A 21,991-nucleotide genomic window follows, 5' to 3' on the forward strand; every position below is an offset into this window, starting at 1 on the left:
TATGGAAATCTAAGTACCCAGAAAACCCATTTCTAATATATGTAGCTATCACCCCATTTTTACAAAAGAAGAAAATAAGGACAATTTAACTTTTTAAACATGTACCTACTATTACCACAAACAGCCAGTTGTTTATTTCAGTAATGGTAATGTTATTTTACTATTTTGTCATCTGTGAGCGTTAAACATTTGCTAATGACTTCTCTACTAATGGTATCAGTGCCTGCATGCTATTGCCTTTCAATTTGCTACTTTTAATAATGCCCTAAATGAGTTATTGCTGCTTGCATAGGTCTGGGAGGCTGAGCTGGCTCCACTGTTGACTATCCAAGCCTTTCTTGAAATATGAAGATTTATAAACAGGATGAAAAAAGATTCCTCTCTTCATTTTCAAGTCTGCCAATTTTCAAGGCAGGCAATGTGGTAAAAATGTGGGTGGAGAAGTGAACATTTTCAGCAGGATTCAGAGGAAAGGAAAAACACTCAGGGTGGTGGATTCTCAGCTGGGAAATAGAAAATGTTGGGTGTGTGGCAAAATGTTGGGTGTGTGGCAGCACAGTTTCAGGAATTTATGCCATCAGTGTTAAGATCCTGTTTGGTCAGAGGTCAAATATCTGTTAATGAAACTTTGTTTTGCAATTTTCTATCTGCTGTTTTGTTGAAGAGGCTGGTGATTCCTACCTTTGAGACCTGTATTTTGTATTTCAGGCTTTCCTCTGATCTCAGAACTGGCAGTTGACCTTATCTTAGTTTGTGTCAAAAAACTGTCTCCTTCCAGGAGTAAAAAGATTTTGAGTTTGAAATTATTTTATTATCTTGGAGCTTATTGAATTGATTACTGTTTCAGTTGCAGTTCCTCCAGGTGTGGTTAAAAGTTTGATATATGACATGAAAACAATTATAAAAAGGGCAATGCCATGACAGACAGATGCATCTTCTTTACTATGTTGGGAAGAAATAATTTTAAATTATTTGGAAAAGCTGGCATGTATGCTCAGCCTGTGAAGATGTTTGGGGTCTCAGCACTTGACCCAGAAAGTTTTGTTTATATAAACCCATGTATCTCAGCAGGAACTTGCTGCTTTCTTGGCTTTCCTGGTAGGAAGGTTTTAATAACACGTGTGTTTTCTTTCTCTCCCTCTTTTCTTTCCTCTCTCTTGAATACTGAAATCTGGTCATCTGATACAGAAGTGCACAAACGTGCTAAATTGGGTTAGAATATTAGTTTAATGAGCATTGGTATGTTTTCTTCCTGAAAAACTTTTTTTGAAGTAAAATTTATTATTAAAAATAAAGTGAGTATGTTTTCTTGATTTTTTTAAACTTTATATTTTAAAATTACTTTTTATCTAGCTTTAAAAAGTTCTATTTCCAAATTTCAAAGGACAAATATATTTTTAGCAAGAATGTATTTAGCTCTCGTAAATCATCTGTTTTGCCTCAGCTTTCTAGGATTTATAGTTCTTGGATTTCTGTAAGAACAAAGAAAAATATAAACCTCTCTTTAAAATGGAATATAATTTGGCTTGATTTAGCCTGGCTTTTGCTTTAATAAAGAAAAAAAATATTATATAAGCTCTACAGCTGATGAGATTTGTATCTTTGGTCTTGCATATTTATTTTCTTCACATGGGGGAACAAACAGAAAGTTGAACACCACCCTGAATCCTAGAACATGGTTTGACTGACAGATATGTTGCTGCTGCTGGAGCATCTTTGGATGGGAGGATAACCTCATTGTGTGAGGTTTTATATATATTTTGGTATATTTGTGGCATTTGGTACTGAAAAATACATGTATATTTTTCAGTACTAAATGCCACAGCATTAATGTAACCACTTGCTGGGGTGAAATGACTGTGATGCAGTGTACTGACATTGCAAAAATAAATCATATACTTGATGTCTACTGAATGCAAGCATAATTGAAAACATGGTTCTTTATGAACTTATTGTTTACTGAGCATTTCTTGCTGCTTTTTCATAACTTGGGCTCATGCCTGTCATCTGGATTAATTTTCTTCATGATATTCAGTGTTTGTGCAGGGGAAAACTGCAGCTCTGTGTTGCAGTGTGGGAGAGAGAGAGAGAATTTAAAGTGTGCTTTGCAGTGTGTCTCTTACATACCTGAGCTGCCATAGTCCAGCAGCAGGTAGTGACACCTGCTAGGTTTGGGAAGATCCCTGCACTGTGAAGCAGGGATCCTCTGTTCTGCTTTTAGTTCTCCTGTGTGCACGTTGTAGGGCATGGATGGCTTTAAGGATGTAAACTGAAGGCTTGGGTTACTCAGTCATTGGTCAGTGCTCCTCTGATTCCCAGGCTCCTGCTGCTTCTTCTGGTATCCTGCATCTCTGCAAGATCAGTAGTTTGCATTGATCCCTCTTGACTCCTCATAAATTAAAATATGTGATTTGGTTTTGTTTTGCAGCTTGCCTGATTTCTGCAGTGACCAGAGTGGGTGCTGGTGCTCCAGAACTTGGTGCTCTTGTACAGGCTTTCCACAAGGAGCTGGGAAGAGTGAGTAACCTGCTCCATGTCTGGGGATCCTCTAGGGTGGGGGCACTCTTTCTGAACCTTTCATGTCTCATGTCTTAAACACTGAAGTTTCAGCACAGAGACTGGAGGTACCTGTATTTCTATGCAGCACGTGCATTGTTTATCATGACATTATGAACAGTGGCAGTCCAGTTTTTCTAGTACTCCAGCAAGAGTTCTTGGTGTATCCATTTTTGCAGATTAGCTGTACGGTAACACCTCATGTGGGAAAAAGCTGTACTGAGCAGAGGTGTTTCACAGTAATGCTGTCTGTTAATGTAGACACCTGTGCTGGATATCAGTGTTCTGTGCAGCCTCCTGTGATGTATCCACATGGTTCTCTGTGGGTCTTGGAGAGGGAGGGAGGCCCACAGCACAGAGCTTTGTGACTCCAGGTGAGGCTGCATGTGTGGAGAGGTTATCTGCTGTCATGCTCCCCAGCAGCACCTGTTGTTATGGCTTTCCCTTCCTTCTCACATGAATTTACCAGGCTGGGGATGTATTTCCCAGTACCTGGCAAGCCAGCAGGGTTTCTTTTCTTCTGAAATAAGGCATGTGAGAAGTCTGGAACTGTCTGCCCACAAAGCAAGTGCTGTTAGCTGGACGACTTGGGCTAAGCATGTCTCTTGGTCTGTGCTGTACAAGTAGTTGTACTAACAGAGCCTTGTGGAGAGACTGCACTGTTTGCTGATAGAGGCAGGAAGTTTTTTCCATCACTATTGCCTTTCCAAGTTTCTGAAATGCAGTTGCACTCTTTAGGGCTTTTGCTGATGTGATCCTTACAAGGGTGTTACTTAGTGCATCCTAATGGATTGCGGTGACCTGGCAGAGCTTCCAGCTGTATGCCAGCCTTGTCAGCCACTGAGCAAATCTTACACATGCCTTAAGTTCTTACTGTACTTGTGGGATGCACAGCTGCAAACTCTTACCTTGTAGGTTTCCTCTTTAGCTGGTTAGTTAACATGCAGAGAGAAGATAAATGCTAGTACCTAGACATTGATTTAGAAAATGTTTTTTCATGGTGCATGTTACTTTTCCTAGAGAATTTTCTTTCTTCTCACTCAGAAGAATTTCAGAGGTCTTTATGATTTTGGGCATTTTTTGATTGTTTTGTTTTTCTGCCCCTACATAAAGCTACACTCTGGTGACATATTTCTTATTAAATTAGTCTTTGTGCAAAGAGAATGATGGGACTCCAGCCATCAAGGGCTAGTGTCATGCTTGTATGTAGTTATGTAAGATGGGAATGTTTTAGCCAGTCCAGTAAAGACATCTTTTAAGGGCTTCTGGAAGGGTTCAGAGTTAGTCATGGTCTTCATGGTTTTCATGAATGTTAATCAAGCAGACTCATAGTCTGTAATACAGAGGAGGCTGGGCTAAAGATGCATCTTGTCTTCCCAGGTTGTTTAGTCTCCATGCCTTCTGGACAGACCCTCAACTCTTACATGGGAATGGGGCAGTATTCTTCTAAAACATTAATAACTTGCGGTTGCCATGCAAGGTATTAATCAGCACCAGCTATCACAAAGTTCCTGTTATGTTATCGTCTCTTAAAATCACAGAACCGTAGGACTGGAAAAAATACCTGCTTGTTTGTGGAAGATTTATGTTATTCACAAAATCAGGCTAATTTTCTGGTGCTTGATTTTGTTAGTAATAGGTTGAGAAGGAAACCCTGGGGGAACTTCTTCACTTGCAGCAGGCAAAGCCTGTGTTTCTGCTCCCAGTGCTGCCATCATTCATCATTGCTTTTGCCACTGGTAACAGAAGATGTAGTACTGGGTAGCGTAGGACATGATTCATCCTTTTGCACTACCTTAGTATATGGTGTTTTCAAAAAGAAATAAATTTCTTGCTATATTGGTAGCAGCTGCTCTTGCAAACCAAGGATTCAGCTCTTGCCTTGTGTGGGAGAAGAGGGTGTTGTGAAGAAGGGAGACCTAAAAAGAAACAATTAAATCATAGCTGGTTGATTGTCTTGAGGTGGTATTGTCTCCATACTCATCTTATTTGTCAAAAAATGGAAAAAGACACCATGAGGTAGAAGTATTTTAGAAAGTATTAAATAAATTGCTTTTTAAATGGGATTGTACAGTATTTAATGTGATTATTTATGGCTGAGTTAGGATTATGAAGTGTGAGCAACAACATGAAACTATTCTGATTATTCTGACAGATGTTTAAATATTTAATTTTTTTTCTTAAGAATAAGTTCTCCCATCAAGAAATGCAGAACTTTTATGTAATAACTGCACATAGTCCATAGAAGCATATGTCAACATGTGAATCAGTTAACAGGTTTTTTTTTTTTTGGATGCTGAGAATCCTTTTTAATGCATTGTCCCCAGGCAAACACAGCACTTTGCATCTCAGCTTAGGAAAAGTTTATGCTGTTTTTTGGCAGTTGTCAATACAATATGGGTTGTGAAGGAAGAAGGCACCCAGGAAATGTGCTTTACATTATTCTAAATGACTGTCATCCTTAGCTTTGCAGAAAGGACCACAGAGCCCTAATAAGAGACTGTCTCATTACTAGTCTTCTATTTATGTAAGAGATTTGGGTGATTGGCATTAGAATAAAACTGGATTCACATGCATGTTTCTGTCATTTAACATCCAGAAAGGTTGTCCATATCTCAGTGTGCTACACATGGGTTTCAAATACTTTTTCACATAAGTAAAGCTACAAATGCTGCATAATATGGTTTGTTTGTCTCTTGTATTCGGAGGGCTTTCTAGTATCCATGGCAGTTAGAAACAGCTTTGGCTTGAAGTCCCAGTCTTCAAGCAGTAGGTGGGTTCTGCTGTGCTTTTGAAAGGGTAGAACACAGACAATTTAGATTAGATCATTAAGATGCAAATGGACAAAATGGATAAACTGGGAAATTTTGTCTTGAGTAATAATACAAAGTCATTCTCTTACTTTTCAGTATTTAATGAAGGTTACTAGCAGAATCTAGAAGGTGGTAGGTTTGGGTTTTGTTTTTCTGTCTGGACAGTTGACAAAATTTTGGGATTTGGCAGACAGATCAGTTTGGAGAGAGAAGTTGTAGAGCTGGCAAATGCAGAAATTACAGCATTTTTTCTGGAGAATCTGGTTTTGCTTTGTCTCAGCTTCCAATTTTTGCATCCGTTCTTGAATGGGTGGCAGCAATGCTGTGTTGGTTCCTACAAGATACAAGGAAGATGAAAGTGGAGAGTAGTGGTAAAATGCTACAACAAAAAACCTAGCTGTGCTTGGAAAGCTCTCACAGAAAGCAAGAGCACAGTGACATCTCTAACTTCAGAAGAAATAAGTACCTTCTCATTTAGAAATACTGTTTTTACCAAACAGTCATCTTTGAAAAATACTTTTCATGGATCTTGGTGTAAATGAGGTTCAGAATATATGTCTGAAATATTGCCCTCTTGGTTCAGGCTTTATAGGGAGAGCTGTGTTACCCAGTGATGACTGCTTTGATTGTGTAATGCCTTTGCACTCCCACAGCTCCTTAGCTTGCCAGGCTTCCTTCTGGCACACAGCCCAACCTGCTGCAGCCCCAGGGGCTCAGAGCGCCGCAGTTCTTCTTTTTAATGGGCAACATTACCTCTAACTTAACAAATCCTTACTAATGAGCAAGTAAAAATTGAGATCACTAACTGATACCAGTTCAGATAGCTGCACTGAGTGAATGAGGTTAACTGTATTTTTAACAAACTTGCAAGTGCTCCAGACAGTGCTTTCCTTTGTGTTAAAATATATACGTAGTTATGCACAGAATGTCCTGATGTTTTCTGTTACTGTTTGGTGAAAAAAATCTGCTCTAAGATAATGTAAAATAAATGTAAAAAAGCATGTGTGCTTTACTGAGGAAATATGTATTGTCTGTGCAGGGGGCTATGGTCAGGGGACCATGGATGTTTTGAATTCAGCTTGCTTTATGTGATTTGGTTGTAGAAGTACTGGAAGGCTAAATTTCAGAAAAAACATGCTTTTGATGAGTTAGGGTCTGTGTTATAAAGCTGTAAACAGTAGGAAATTAGTTCAAGTGATTAAAAGTGATTATATCTTCCAGAACATAGTGTGAAATAATAGCATCCATCCCCACATGGTGTATGGGAGCCTCAGCTAAACAGGTGGGTGGCATAGTACCTGGAAAGGATGACCAAGAAAAAGAAAAGCCCTCAAGAAGGACTTCTCAGTTATGGAGAAGAGGGAAAGCATCCAAATCCAAGCTTGTTAGAGGAGGAGTTAGAAGCACAAAGGCAGCCAGAAAGGACAGGACAGAGAAATGCAAGCAAGAATGTCTGCATGCAGCAAGAATTTCACTACTGAGAATTTGTTGGAAGGAGAAATGATGGAGTTGCCAGACTTTTTGGGCAGGACAGGACTTTCCAGATATCTGAGCATGTCAGGTCCAAGTGTGGTAAAACCACAGAAACTGCAGCAGGGCTGGAGTGCAGGCAGGACATCCTCTTGTCTGTGAGACTGTCCGTGTCTTTCCGGTTCCCGGAAAACTTTAATCCTGCGCCAGCAAGCAGAGGTGATGGGGGAGGGAGCTGTTTGGAAAGCAGGGTGGCTCTGGCTCTCAGCAAAGGCAGGTGCAGGGGACAGCATAACCTCCTTGGTGTGAGCACTGCCAGACAGAACTGGAAGGATGGGTAAGGACTCTGAGGTAAATGAAGGCTTAGGAAAAAACATTCTTGAAATGAAAATACCTATTTTTAAAAACTGTTGGTAGTTATTAGATGAAACTAATGGTTAGGAATTGTTGATTACTTCCAAAAAGGTCAAACATGCAATGGTACAAGAGATGTGGCTAGTAGACAACATTGTGCTTTCTCCAAGAGGCAGTGTGACTTGAGAGATCCATGTCCAATAGCTGTTCCTAGTACAGAAAATGAAAGTGCTGTCTCTGTAGGTGTCTCCAAAAATCAGCAGCACAACTTCCTAATGGCCCGGCTGGCACTTTGCTTACTTGTGTTTTGTGAATTGTGTTTTGCTACTGTTGTCCAACAGCTGACGCTGCCAGTCACTTCTTTGAATGCAGGCAAATTGAAAAACAATAAATTTGCATTATATATGCAAATATGTACACAAAATCTGTGTGTATATTGAATTGTGATTTCTCTAAATGAGCCATCCACCAGTCTTACAGACTGATTTTTAAATTTCAGCCCATCCCCCACCCCCAGATTAGCCTCTTTCAGTGTCTGAACCCTTTGCTGTAATGGATCTGTTTTGTATAGGACCCGTGGCCTGTGTGTGCTTTTAAAACAATGCGCAGCATTCCTCTTACCCATTCCTTAGCAGACCTATTTCCTGGTATTCAAAGACTTGGAAGGTAGGATTGTGTTGTTTGTCAGAATATCACACAGAGAGTGCTGGAGTGTGATTTCTTGAGTAGCTGTCCCCTGAGAAACATCATGCAATAACCTTTTCTTTCCCCACACTGTGTGCAGCTGTTCCCTGCAAGCGTTGAGTGATGTAGTCAGTCACACCTGGATGACTTCTGTAGCTAATTTGCAGTCATCTCCATTTTTCATGTGCTTTTTCTTGGGTGTGTGAGGGTAGGCTGTACAATTGTATGAGATTATGGCAGCCAATATGAATGTACCTATATTTATGTTTGAACACAAATGTATTTATAGCAAGTGTTGCTTCTGGAGAACCAGGGAAGGGCAAGGAGTCAGCTGACCTCATAAGCAGCAGCATGTGTGAAAAAATAAATTTGGGTGAAACACAACATAGCTTTAATGGCCATTAATAGTATGAAGATTGGACTATGAAATTTTTTTTCTGAAACAAAAGGGAATTCAAGTAAACTGGATTCTGTGTGCTAGCTGTATAGACAGAACTCTTGCTTTGACTCACTCATTGGAGAAAAAAAAAAAGTAATAAAGACTACCAGACTTTAATTTGTCTTTTGGGTTTTTTTTCTTAGTATCAAAAACATGAACACAAATAAAATGAAACTTCTATGTAGCAGCCATAAAACCTGAGAAATGTGAAAGAGTTGCAAGAAAAGCTCTGTAAAGAAAATGGCTTAGGAAGATGGCAGTCTCAGTTGAGAGTCATGGCATCTTTCCAAGATGTGTGTCCTCATTATGTGTGCTGATGAGTAGGTGGTAGCTCTGTCACCACAGCTCCTGAAAGGGACTTGGCCTGAGGTGAAGTGCTTTCAGGTGCTCCCTGGGTAGCAGGTACACAGTGCTGGTGCTCAGGGTTTGTTTCCATGGTTCTCTGTAACTGCTGCAGCATGGGGATAGCCAGCTGAAAGGAATCAGGGAAGATTATCGGGAAGGGACAAAAAAACCCAGCTTTAGGCAGAGCTATATCAATTTTTTTCTTGCAGAGAAGCCGTGAGGTTATATGTCTATTTGTGTCTATGTAGTTTTAAATTCAACTATAAAGACGGAAAAATCACCTTAAAACATTTTTAAGCAATTTTGCAGTATAATAATAAGCAAAAAACCACAGAAAGCTGTTCAGAAACACATTTGTTACAAAACAAATGTGAACCAACAGGTTAAAAACTAATAAGAAGACTTGATCTGACTTATCAGGTACATTCAGGTTTTACTCAGGTTTATGTGGAGTTGTGGATATCTAAGTTGTGTACAGTTAAAAATAAAACCAAATCCAAACCTCTACATGCATGATATGGGGATTTTTTCAAAAGCAGCGTTTGAGAACTCCTTCCGTTTTGTTTATCAGTCTCATGGATGTATATATGGAAAATATGGGCTTGTTTTCAGATGCTTTAGCTATGGGGTTTGGGTACCAACAGAGGTATTCACATTCCTGTAAGAGTTCCCTGAGCTTGCTGAAGAGCAGAAATTCCCCTGAGGTTCACCTCTGTGAGTGAATGTTTTGAAAGAAAGGGGAGGTTGCTTTGGCTAGTCTGAACCACAAAAGATGGCTCTTAAGGAAAAACAAAACAAAACTAAACAAGAACTAACAAACAACAGCACAGAAAAGCCCCAAAACAAACCTGAGCAACATCTTCATTTGTCTTGATCTGTATATGTCCTTCCTGGTACATACATCCCAATATCACTATTCTTTTGTGGAGCAGTTTAACTTCAGTTTCTGTCTGACACCTGCTTCTTAATTGGCTTTTGATAGTTAGCTTTAATCCACCTTGTAAATCTTTGAAGTTCACATTTTATGCAGTAAATGATGAAACGTCTGCTATAATGAGAATCTATCTTTATGTTGTCTTTTCCACTGAGGTTTATGGAGTTTTTAAATGTGATATTTAAAAATGGTCATACCTTTGGTTCCTGATCTCTACAAAGAGTGGTTTGCTCCCAGAGTGGGCACACTACCTTATGAAGACCATACTGTACTTTATTTCAGCTGTTTGAGAGCATGATTGTAGGGTTTGGGAGGCTTAATTTTTATTTGTTAGGATTTTTTCTTATGGTATGGTGCAGAAGGCCCCCTTTAATACTGTGGTGCTAGGTACAGAAGGAATAGCCTGTCTTATCTGTAGACATTTGATTTAATTTAGTGAGGTTGCTTTGGGAAAGTGTATACCTTTTAGAAAGACAGCAATGCATTTATGAAAAATTAATAATCTTGCAGCTCTTTACATACTGATCAAACTCTTTCACAAGCAATGGAAAAGAATGGTAAATACTGTCTTCTTGTTACAGTCTGTTTTCCTCTCAGTAATTTTCTTTTCTAATCCTTGCACAGCTAAAGAGTGTTCTGTTTGTATTTTGTTATGAATTTCGTCCATTTAGGGTGAGGAGAGACCTAATTTTTTTCAACTAATAAATATGTATTTTTAGTTTTATTCCTATAGAACAGGAAGGGGCAAGCAGCTATCTGCAGGTTTGTTCCTTGCACAACTTTACAATGAGTTGAGCTAGTAGGCTACCAAAAAAACTTGTGAAGGTCTGACCCATGGCAAGGAGTTGTCCCATATTGTCCTGCAAAAGAAATGCATGGATTTTTGAATGAATGTTAATTTTACTGCATACTACTCACTTCTTAACAGCCAGAATTCTTTCAGTGGCAAGACAGTACTGTCTCATTGATTCACTGAACTTTCCCCATGGAGGGGAGCTGAACAGGACATACTTTGTAAGCACTGATTTGGAAAACAATGGAGATCCTTACCTGTTGTTTGGACTGTCAGGCGTGCAGCCTTATAGGTGTCTATTTCAGGAGTAATCTACAAAGGCTGTGTAGCAATGTTATGCAATTGCATTTAAAGTCATTTTCAGCTCAGGCTGCCATGGTCCTATTCTTTCCATCTGCTCTCACTAGCTACCAATACTTGTGCAACCACCATCAGCCATTTCAGGAGCCTAATCTGACTGAAAATACATCTGTATATGAAGTTTTCAGCTGTGTTAGCTCCCAGACCAGCTCACCAGAGAATTGCATGGATGCCAGTATATATAAAAGGCTTATCTAATTCAGGAATAAGCTAGCATTGTGTTCAGGAAGGGAACAGACATACCTGAAGATCTGGGGAGATCTGCCAGTTTCAGTGCAGCGCTATTTTGTCTATGTCCTGATATTTCTCTTTATTTCCTGCACAGAACAAGCCTGTGCTTGTAGCTGCAGCCTGAGACATTAAAAATCCTTAATGAATAAGGAAAAACACTCTTCAGAATTTGCTACTTTTCCTGGTATTTCCAGCAAGGGAGTAAATAAAATAAGATGGAATTTATCTTAACAAATGATCTTAACATTCAATATATATTGACAGACATTGGGGAATAAGAAGGCTATTCAGGTAAACTAAGAAAAAGATAAAGCTGAAAAACAATTGAAAATCATATTTTGGTACAAAATCCTACACCACAGAAAAAACCAATGGGACTTGTTTTTTGACTAAAACATTTTATACTAGTGATTTAACAGCTTCAGTAGCACTTCAGTTAAGACTTTGGATTTGTTATTCCAAACTGACCATAAGATGTGCCATGCAATTTTTTGTTTGCTTAGGGTTTTGATGGTGCAAGAAAATTGATACATGTGTTAATAGCCTGCATTCCTGTGAAAATACTGCTGGATAGAACAGAACAGAACTAAGCAGTCAATGTTATGTAGCAAGGATAAGTTTTGCTTCTATAGTAAACAGTTCATAAATGATTGCTTAATGATTGCATCACAAAATTTAAGACAAACATTGTTTTTAAATCTCACCTACTGGCTGTTCCTGTTAAAAGCCAAAAGCAAGCTCTTTCTTGCAGTGTTTGTTGCTCTCTGTCATAGACCAAAAGAAGCTACTGTATGACCTGAGATTTCTTTGTGTCTCAAAATTTATGTGAGCTTATTAATGGAGGCCAACCACCAATAATAAATTTGTGCTGCATGTATATAGCACAACAGTTCATCTCCTCTGACATCATGACTGAATAATTTATAGATGTAGTTATCCTGGAATTTGTAGGGATCATTAGCATTTTAATGAAAAAGATACAGCTGTTGTACTAAATCTTCACTTTTTTTTTTTTCTTCTCCCTCAGTAAGAACTTCGATCTGCACTTTGGGAGCAGCTGCCAGCGTGTGGGAATGTGCTGACTGGCACTATGGGCAGGCGGTACCCAGGGGCTCACTATCGGCCAAGCAGCTCATGTATGTATGCAATCAGTCTAATTTATTTGTTGCTTTATTACTTTGAAGGCTGCTAAGCCTATAAATTTTGAAATAGTATTTATAAAGAATGCTGACTTATTCTAATCGATGCCAGCCCTTCTGTGCGTGTACCCAAGTGGTAAGTATGTTGATTTATGTTTAAACTGCAAAGGGATTTTCTAGAACTTTAAAAAGTGGCTTGCTATGTGACTTGACCAGATCTACTGCAGTGTGCTGTGGTTTGTGCTGTGGTTTGTGTTCAAGGTCTCCAGCTTTGCTTATTATAGTGTTCTAAGGTTAGCTGCTATTCCTCTTCCCATCTGTCTCAAGCTTTTAATACCAGATACCTTCAAATTAACAAGCTACTTGAGCTCAACCTAAAATGTCACTGTACGCTGTAGCTTCAATTGCTTACAACTGCAGCTAACATTCCCAGTTCAGATTATTTATATTCTTGAATTCAATATTATTCAATATTATTGTTTCTTTCCTCTGAATTGTATCCTGTTGGATTGTATTACATCATCCCTTACTGAAATTTGTCTTCTGTAGAAGAACAAAAAGTGATCTCCTAGAATTTTATCACTTCACTCCTTCCATCAGCAGCCACACTGCAGTGGTTCCACAGTGCAGACAATGGGAAGTGAGCTGATGTGACCTCCCTGCAGAGCTGTGGGGTAGCACCCCACTTCCAAAAGTCTGCTGCTGGTTCTTGTGCACTTTCTGTTGATCCCTCAGGCTACTGAGGTGAAGTTGTGATAGGTTAACTTTTGTATTCACTCCTCCTTCTGCTGTAGCAAAAGAACACGATCCCGCTAGGCTTTTCTTGGCATCAAAGCCAGCTTGATAAGCTCTCACTTCTGTAACATTCTTTCTGTTCCTTAAAAGACTTGTTTAAAACCCCCAACCACTTCAGGCATCTGGCTCCACACATACTTGCATTGGTTGATCCAAGTGGTAAACTGCACTGAAAGCTGACAGCTGTGGCAGGACAGGGACTTCTGTGGTGGCTTTGCCATTGGACATGAGGAACTGCATGGTGAGATCCTGCATTTAGAACCTGACATTTGGGGTTTTGCCTAATCACAGGGCTAAACCCTGGGAAGCAGTAAAGCATGGTTGCATTCTGCTGCAGACTAATCATAGGTATCATAAGGGTACACGTTAAAATGGTGCATTAGAGCCAGCTTAGATACTGTGTCCAAAGACTTGTTTGAGGGATATTGTCTGTACCACAGTGGAGGAAATAAATGGTTGTTACAGATCTTTGGTGGTCCAGTGCTGGAGTACTGAGTTGGACTGATCTCTTTGAAACACTGGACATAAGTTCTGGGCACTAGCTTTCAAACGTGGCCTCTCTGAGTAGTGCCAGACATGATATTCACATCCCATGCCTAGGCTTAAAGCTCAGACATTTAAGAAATTCTAGTGTAGAAGTGTCTAATCAAATCCATTCCTGCTTAGAGAGAACAAGTGATAAGCATTAGACTCTTACCAGAAGAGCCTGAAATGCTCTTCCTGTTGTCTGGTTGAACAGCTTTAGGCATGAAGAAGTAGAATTGTTTACTTGGGGAAGGGCTGGGGCTCCCATCATCTGCCAGGGCCAAAACTTGCATCAGAATCAACTGGCACCAGAACTCCCTCAGTTGGAGGACAGATACGCAAACACCTACTTCATGACTGCTTTGTGCTTTTCTTACGTTTTCCCTTTCCTTAACCTGTCAAGGTTTCTTAGCCAAGAAACTTCCTTGTTTTTTGATTTTGTTACTGTATGATTTGTGCAGCTTCCTGGTGCTTAACATGTCCATGCTTTGGACATCCAGCAATAATGATATTGAAATTTCCCAGTTTTTGAGAAATGTGGATCATAATGAAATCTCTGATAACAGATTAGATCTTGATGGAAGTGTTGGTAAAACACAGGACTTTGTTTTTGTGTTCTTTGCATAAATAATGAGTAATTGCACCATCTCAGTTATTGTATTTCATGTTTACAGTTGTTGCAATCTTAATGTTGTACATCAAGGGCTTGGTGCTGCCTTAAGCTTTAGTCCCTGCCTTTACCTTCTGTCTGTACGTATACCTATACCTAAATAAATCTGTCAAGGGAAGAATTTGGCAGATGTATTGCCTTTTAGGTGGTAAGGTAACATTTCATCCTTTTATGGCATTGACTGTTTTGTTGCAGGATTTCATAGATTTGTTGGATAGGAGAGTGTGTGGTCTTATGAGGATGACAAAGGGTTTTATAGTTGTGGAAACACATAACAGTTTAAACAGAAAATGGCTTATTTGAAGCCTAATCCTAGGAAATATATTTCCTATACAGGTGCTGAAGGTATAAAAAACAGCAAGGTGTTTAAACTGTAAAATGGAAAGCCATGAATTTAACAGGTGCCTGCAGATTTAGATTTTTTAAAAGTGTAATTGAGAGCAATGATCTCCCTTGATTGTTGTCAGCAAGCAGAACAGTCTTAGGTGTGTCCCTGGCACTGTCTAATGCTGCTTGTGCTGATTGAAACCTCCCTTGTGTGCTATTTTGTTGGGTTTTCTTTCTTTTCTGTATTTTCTTTGTGAAAACATACTGACATGGATGTACAGCCTCCACCTACTGAGAAGTTAGGTTTTGTAAACAGACTTCTTTCATTAATTTCTCCTGAGCTTTTTTATTTATATGTTTCTGATTCTTGCTCACAAACTCCACTTTCCTGCTTTGGCTGCAGCAGCTCTTGTGAGAACATGGCTCTGTTTGGGATGTTTAGGTAGACTCAAATTTTGTTTCATACTAAAATTTTTTCTATGCACAAAGAGTTTTGTATGTCTGGAAAAAACCTTTTTAAAGGGTTTGTCCGTGCATATCCTGTCCACAGCATAACAACTCATTTATTTTAGTTAGTTGTAGTCTTTTGCATGACATTGAAATCTGACCAAGTGTTTTAAGAAAATGGGTTTGACTTTAGTGCCTTCCTGCTGGCGTTGAATGCTCCTGGAGGGCTTAAACAGCAGCAACAGCAACAATAATAATAGTAATAATAACAAAAATTAAAAATACAGAGTTTTGTGAGACTGCTTTAAATTAAAAAGCCCACTTTTTCAGAGGACATTGGAAGTGAGAAAGTACAGAAATATGTGGGTGGTAGTTTTCAGCACTTGCTGACCTTTGGAGTGTTCAGGGGTGGAGGCTCAGTCCTGCAGTGGCACATGAGCTTTCCCGGGGAGGAAGGGACCTGCTTGCACCTGGAACTCCAAGACCAGCCCTCACTGCCCACAGTGTTGCCACATGTCCCACTCTAAAATCATCCTCTTGATTTCTGGCAGGTAGAGGTGTATTTCTGGATTTTTAACCTATTAGTGACTCAGACTAAGATCCATATGGAATGATTTTTTGATGTGATTCTGCAATGTAATTGTTAGAGCTAACTCAGGTTTTATTTCAGAAACTTCTGCTGGAGGGTGACTTTTTTGTCCCAGGCAAACTTTTTTTGGGAAATGCTGTTTTTCTGAAGTATTCATAAATCAAGGATGACAATGAAAGGAAATATTCCTCATGAGAGGTCACTCCCTTGGCCTGCAGATGGGAGAGGTTTGAGTTTTGGTTCTTCATGATCATCTGCTTCATGATAAAGCTGAAATGCTTGAGGGCAGAAAGATCACGGTTGATTTTATAAACTTAGGGTTTGATTTCCCTTGAGGAACGCTCAAATTTCTGCTCTGTCTCTGTCAGCTTCCCAAGGAATGCCCAACTGTGCCTTTCATTGCACTGAGCTTGCAAGGGAGCTGTTGTTTCGTGAAACTGCTGTAAAATCTTAGCTTCCCTGCACTGAGATAAAGAAACAAATGTGAGAATGGTGACATTATAAATAACAGCAAACCCCTGAATGAGCCCCAAACTTCCAGTCTTGCAGCCGCTGCTGACAATTACATTGCTATCATTAGCACAAGATGAGTTGGTGTAAAAATGTACCGTGGTGTGGCTCTGTGGGCTTGGAGCTGCTCCTAGAATTAACAGAGTACTGACCCAAAGAGGCACCTAACCCCAAGGAGGAGGAGTGTATGCACTGTGCCACTCTTGGTAGAAACATCTGTAAAATTCTACATCTGCAAAATCCTGCCCTGTATCTCCTGACCTTTTCTTTCCAGACATCTTGGTGTAAATGAGATTCAAACTTCAGCACTGCTCAGGTCATGCTTGGGCAGGTGACACTTTTCTGTAAAGTTTCTTTAAGAGCTCCACGTAATAGCTGAGGAAAAGGCAGGTATACAGATGACTGATGGAGTGGAAATTGCAGAAATACCCAATGACACGTATTGCTGTCTTCATTAAAGTCTCTCTGGTTTCTGCCTTTCCTAGGAAGCTGTGTGGAGACTGGCATAAGAATTTCATCTTCCTCTTGAGTGATCCTGGTGAAGCTCTAAAGCAGGTGCTCTTGTTGGCAGATAAGAGCTGCCTCAGAGCCTGCAGATGAAAAGCTTTCTTTAGGGACCGTGTAGTGCTCTGGATGCCTATTGTCACTTATGCATTTATTTCTCAGCATGATTAAATAGTAGTCAGGATCCTGACAGGTCAATTTCTCCTTCATGGGGGAGTCAGAGATAGCTGCTGAAGGTTTCCTTGTAATTCCATTTGGGGTTGCATATGGTCATGGAGAGCTACCATGATAGCAGATTTGCATTGTGTTTGTCCTCTTTCACAGAAACTCTAGTTCCTTAGGTATTCAATACCTTGTAGAGATCTGTGAGTTTGTAAATAAGAAACAAGAACAGAGATTTTTGGCTAGCATGTCAAGAACTCAAGATTCCATGTTGCAGTTCTGGCCAGTAATACTGGTTGTTTGTTCTGTTCCACTTGTTCAGTGTCTTCTATAGCCAAGTTTGTTGAAACTGAATCTGCTTTCAGCCACACTTAGTGTAACTAATATAAATGCCAGTAAGTGCAGTTGCTTGTCTGCTATGTTCTCTTTCCACTTTATTACGGATTGATCTGCTTAGTTTATGGGGGACCATAAAGCAAATACGATAGTTTGATTTCATTATCAAGCACGTGGTTTGTTTTATACATGAGCACTGTGGGCAGAGCCTTATCAGGGAGCTTTACTGGCTGCATCAGGCCAGGATTCAGGTCACTGCTGTATTCTAGTACCATAATGACGCTGGGAGAGTTGCTGTAGGCTTTTTCAGTCATCCCTTGGCATTCTGTCAGCTTAAGCAGTACTGCAGCACTTGGTTTATAAACTGTTGTGTGTTTAGAAATATTTCTGATTCATCCCATTCAAGTTTGGTTGAAGACAACACGTAGCTTTGCAGGGAACTTTCAGCCTTACTGAGATGTTTGTGTAATGAACCTTATTTTAGTTCAGCCTTTGATGAAAAAACAGACTGGAAATATAGAGACCTTTTTTGGTTTGATGTACCTGAGCTCTGTTCCTTTACTGGAGGCAAGGAATATGTGGGTAGGACATGAGTCTGATTTTCAGGCAGTTCAGCAGATGTAGTTAAAAGTGCACATATATGCTAACCTTATCTAGCTGAGATACAGAATGTTTTTAATGTACATGGAACACAAACAATCTTCTCAACATGAAAAATCCTAATTTGCTTTTCTTGAGAGCCCTGATAGTCTCATTGTGCAAAAGCTGGCACTCTAGTGCTCTTTTCTGTGTCTGAGTCTTGGGCTTTTTATTTTTACTCACTGGTCTTACTACCTGGTTACTAACTTACTGTTAGCAATTTGAAATTACTTGCAAACACTTGGGAATTAATGAAATTAGATGTGTTCTTTATATTGATACTTGTGATAGAAACATAATTTTATTCTTTATTTCCATATAGATTTATAGAGAGTTGACTGAAGGATTATTTTCCATTTTTTTAATTTTCAAATTTTCATCTCTAGAGCCTAATTTGATACTAAGTACAACTTTACTGTAAAGAGAAAATAATTTTTGCTATAGAATGCTCTTTGAAAAGCCTTCTAACATCTCAACTATGCAGCAGTAAAAATAGGTGGCTCAAAACTATTGCTACCAGTCTGAGGTAATCTGAGGATAAAAACATTTCTGGATAACCTTGTTTGATAAAAGTTTGATGTATAACTAGCCATAAATTTGTAATATGTACTTCAGAGGGCAGATGAAGTTGTAGCTGGTGCAATCATGATGCAGGCCATCAGAAGTTACAATAAATTAGTTTAAAAAGGGAAACTGACATGTCTTTATTTATGTGCATGCAGTTAGTCGTTCTTGGAGAAGCAGATTGTGCTCAGGAGTATGCAGCCTTGTTTGTGAGCTTTGCAGGAACAGGGAGTGTGTGCAAGCTCCAAATAGCAGGGCCACAGACAAGGTGTGTGGGAGGTGGTTACTGATAATAATCTGTTTTTTGGGTTTTTTTCCCAGCACAGCATCTGTGCTGGAACCTTAACCATTGCATCTGACAGGGTCTCAGTTAACATTCTGCCTACTTCTCTCACTAGTGCTGTGACCTGTGCTTTATGTCCTTCCTGCTTTTGGTGCCTGTGTCACCTGATCAAAGAGCTTGGGATTGGTCCAGTGCTGTTTCAGACAGCTGGAAAGCTGGTCCTGGACCTTGTGGGTTTCCTTAAGCCTGGTAAGGAATAGATCATCTTTTGAGTCGCTCTGTTTCCTGATTTAGGATCTGATCAAAGTTAAATATATGTGGAGCTGAAAAATCCCTGGTTTGAAATCAGTCTGAATCTGTCAAAGTCATTTTATGAGCGAAATCTGTGGCCCTTGATTCCTTTCAGGCATATGGGTAGGCTGCCTGTGCTACAAAACATTGGTTACATTTTTTCACAGAGACAGCTTATCCTAACTTTCTGTTTCATATGGCATTTTGCTTTTGTTTTGATATTTCTCATCAGCTTTGATTACACACTGTTTACCTTCAGGCTTGGTGAGAGTTATTTTTGGATGGCACTTGAGATTAAAGCTGCAGAATGCAGAAGTCCTTTTTGCCTTATTGGTCATCTCAATTCCAGAAATTCAGGTTGCAATTTCTGAGTTTGTATTTCTGTTTAAGGAAAATGATGTTGATGCTTGTGCCCTGTGTCAGCACTTATGTTAAAAGTAAGGATATTTGTAAATGAGCAAATAAGTCTGAGGTGTGATCTTTATTGTAGAGATGGAATAATTTACATGACAATTTAGGGCTCTGCAGTTTAATTTAAACAATGGGATTAGGAAAAATTACAGCCATTTACTTAGCAAAAATTGCTGTGAATGTATAGATTCAATGACAGGTCTTGTCTGTGCTCACAAGTAGCTAGTAGATAAAACACACTCCATCTTCTTGCGGTGACAACACTGGTTTTGCCTACCAGACTGTTCCATTCTACACATGGGGAAAAATCTAATTAAAGGGAGAGAATTGAATTTGGAAAACACTTAGCATGCTATCTTGTTTTTTCCCCTCATAAACGCAGGATTAGTCTTTATGGCATGTCATGGCAATACCTTATATAAATGAAAGAATTTCTCTGTCTTTCTTAAAGTGGTTACTTAATTTAAGAGTACTGTAGTAGCACAGGATGACCCATGTTCCCTGCAATATATAGTTTCAGTCAGGTAGTCAAATATACACTGATTATTTAGATGTATCTATCTTAATTTAAAAAAAGTACCGGAACAGTGGCTTTAGCTAGTTTCTTTTTGACATGAATATTTTTATTTTTTATTAGTTTTCTTTTTTCTTTGTATCTGTCAGAATCTGATTCTGATAAGCATCTTGGATTATTTTTTGGATGAGGAGTTTGACTGGCTTTGTGGGAAGGGGGAAGGAAACAAACTGGTAAATGAGAAGGCACATTCAACTTGAGTGCTACAACTCATTGAGGATCTGAAGTTTTTTTCCCTCAATTACACCACATAAAGACAGATCAGCTTTATGGATTCTCATTAGTTAGAGCACCACTAGAGCAGAAACAGCGCTGCTGCTAGGCTGTTGCAGTTGGTTGGCAGCACGATTAGCTCTAAAAGGAGGAATGTCATTATTGTGGCAGCAGGGACTGGCAGGCTGCCTCTTGGGGATGGAGCAGCCAGGACAGAAAGCTGGTTACCAGATGGTGATTTCAGTAGGACTAGGTGAAGCAGGAAATAGCTGGGAATGGGAGAAGCTGCACTTAGCAATCAGATTGAAGTGGCAGTTTCATTCTGACGTGAGGACAGATCCAGGGTGGAGTAGAGAGGGCAGCAGTGATTACCTGCTTGGGCAGGACTATTGTATTTGATGATCTGGAGAGGTCCTTCCCACCCTCAGCAACTCAGAGAGCTTTGTGTGGAGTCATCTGCAGACGGATTTGAGAGTACCACGTGTAAGGTGCTGGCAGCCCTGCTCCTTTCCTGCTCTTGCATTCCTCGAACTGCTCTGCCCACCATCATAATTGGCTTTCTTGGCTTTGCTGAGCTTTCTCTTTCCAGCTTCCAAGCTCAGTCCAGTTAAGATGTCATTGCCAGAGGGAGCAGCAAGAAGCAAATAATTGGCTGTAGTCTCTGATTTACCACAGCACTGCATTTGAATATTTTCTTTCCTTTTCCATTCTGAAAGTGTTAGGTGTTGCATGGAATTTGTTTAGATATCTAGGTAAGAAGAATCAGATGGCATTTGATACTAAGACAGCTTCTAGTCTCAATTCTGATTTCAGCTAAAAATCTAAATCTGGAGTTTATTAGGATGCTTTTGGCTGACATCTGTTTAACTATTACCATTTAGCTGGTCATAGTTTTAGAAAGAATGTTTTAACATTGGAATTTACCCTTTGAAGTGAAGGGAGTTAGCTGGTGTTGAGCTGCAATCACTGTAGAATGAGAGTGTTCTCTACAGTTGCTTAGACTTAAACTAAAGCCCAGGTGTATAAGACCTGTGGCTGTAGCCCTGTGGCATGAAGTTTTCATTAAATGTTTTGTACTCAAGAGATATCCTTGCAGAAGGGAAATCTGCTTTCTTGGAAAGATTGTATTATTTTTTCCCTATGTTTCCTAGATGCAGTGGCAAAAATTTTCATGAGTACCTTGACTCTCACTGTGTGTGTCATTCATATCAAAATCAGAGACTTTAGGGCAAAATAGTTTATTTATGAGAAGATGGCCAGGAAAGGGTCCAATACTGGAATTTACTGCCTAATTATTTTTTTTTATGATTGCCCCTGTGAGATCAACCCTGTGCTTCTTGGTTTCATATGCTAGATCTCATTCTGCAAATTTTCTTGTGAACCTGCCTTACTGCTGCGTTTTCTTGTACCAGTGCTGCTGTGGTTTCCTGAGTAAGCTGTAATGGGGTAATTGGGAAAACCTCATATTTTCCAATGTATTTAAGTTTTTGCTACAGTATGTTGACTAAAACTGGAGAATATTTTTGAATTTGTGCCCTAGTAAATTTGTACATTAACAAAAATATAATAATTATTTTTAATTACATGTTTGTGTTGCTGCAGATTAGTCTCTCCCATACTTTATTGACTGTCAAATATCATTAAAAACTCAGAAGATCCTCACTGTTATGCTGTGAGCTTTATTTAGAGTGCTTAACATCTCTCAAGAGCTTCTAAAATGTGGTATTTTTCTTTTGTGTTTTCCTTTGGTTTTAATTCTTAAATGGTCCCTCTTTTCAGATTTCAAATTATAATCTATTTCCTGATGCATTGCTGACGCCCCGCGAGCCATGTCAGAAGTACTTCCAGGTCAGATGCCCTTTAAAAGATTCTGCTATGAAAATATGTGAAATTTTCCTCTTATTTTTCTTCTTCTTCTTTCCAGGTCCATATTTCACTTTCATTTTGCACTTACACATGAAAAAGAGAAAGCACTTCATTTTTTTTAACCGTGCCTTTTTGAAGAAACTCTCTATTGAGCTTTTTTAAAACTT

The 21,991-nt window shown here is 39.3% G+C and overlaps 1 protein-coding gene across 7 annotated transcripts in view; it reads left to right on the forward strand.

Annotated features, from left to right (window-relative positions):
- Positions 1-21,991, forward strand: part of APBB2 (amyloid beta precursor protein binding family B member 2) — a 166,931-nt gene that overhangs the window by 52,539 nt on the left and 92,401 nt on the right. For 5 of the 7 annotated variants that reach the window (XM_041402727.1, XM_041402726.1, XM_041402730.1 and 2 more), the window contains 2 exons: positions 2,429-2,517; positions 12,007-12,115. In XM_041402727.1, the coding sequence (XP_041258661.1) occupies positions 12,070-12,115 (46 nt within the window). In that variant the 5' untranslated portion in view covers positions 2,429-2,517; positions 12,007-12,069. Of the gene's footprint in view, positions 1-2,428; positions 2,518-12,006; positions 12,116-21,737; positions 21,807-21,991 lie in introns of all 7 variants that reach the window. The other 2 variants (XM_041402731.1, XM_041402732.1) reach the window with 1 other exon arrangement.

The sequence above is a fragment of the Onychostruthus taczanowskii genome, unplaced genomic scaffold, assembly GCF_017590055.1.
Source record: "Onychostruthus taczanowskii isolate IOZ18803 unplaced genomic scaffold, ASM1759005v1 scaffold2, whole genome shotgun sequence".
Taxonomy (NCBI): Eukaryota; Metazoa; Chordata; class Aves; order Passeriformes; family Passeridae; genus Onychostruthus; species Onychostruthus taczanowskii.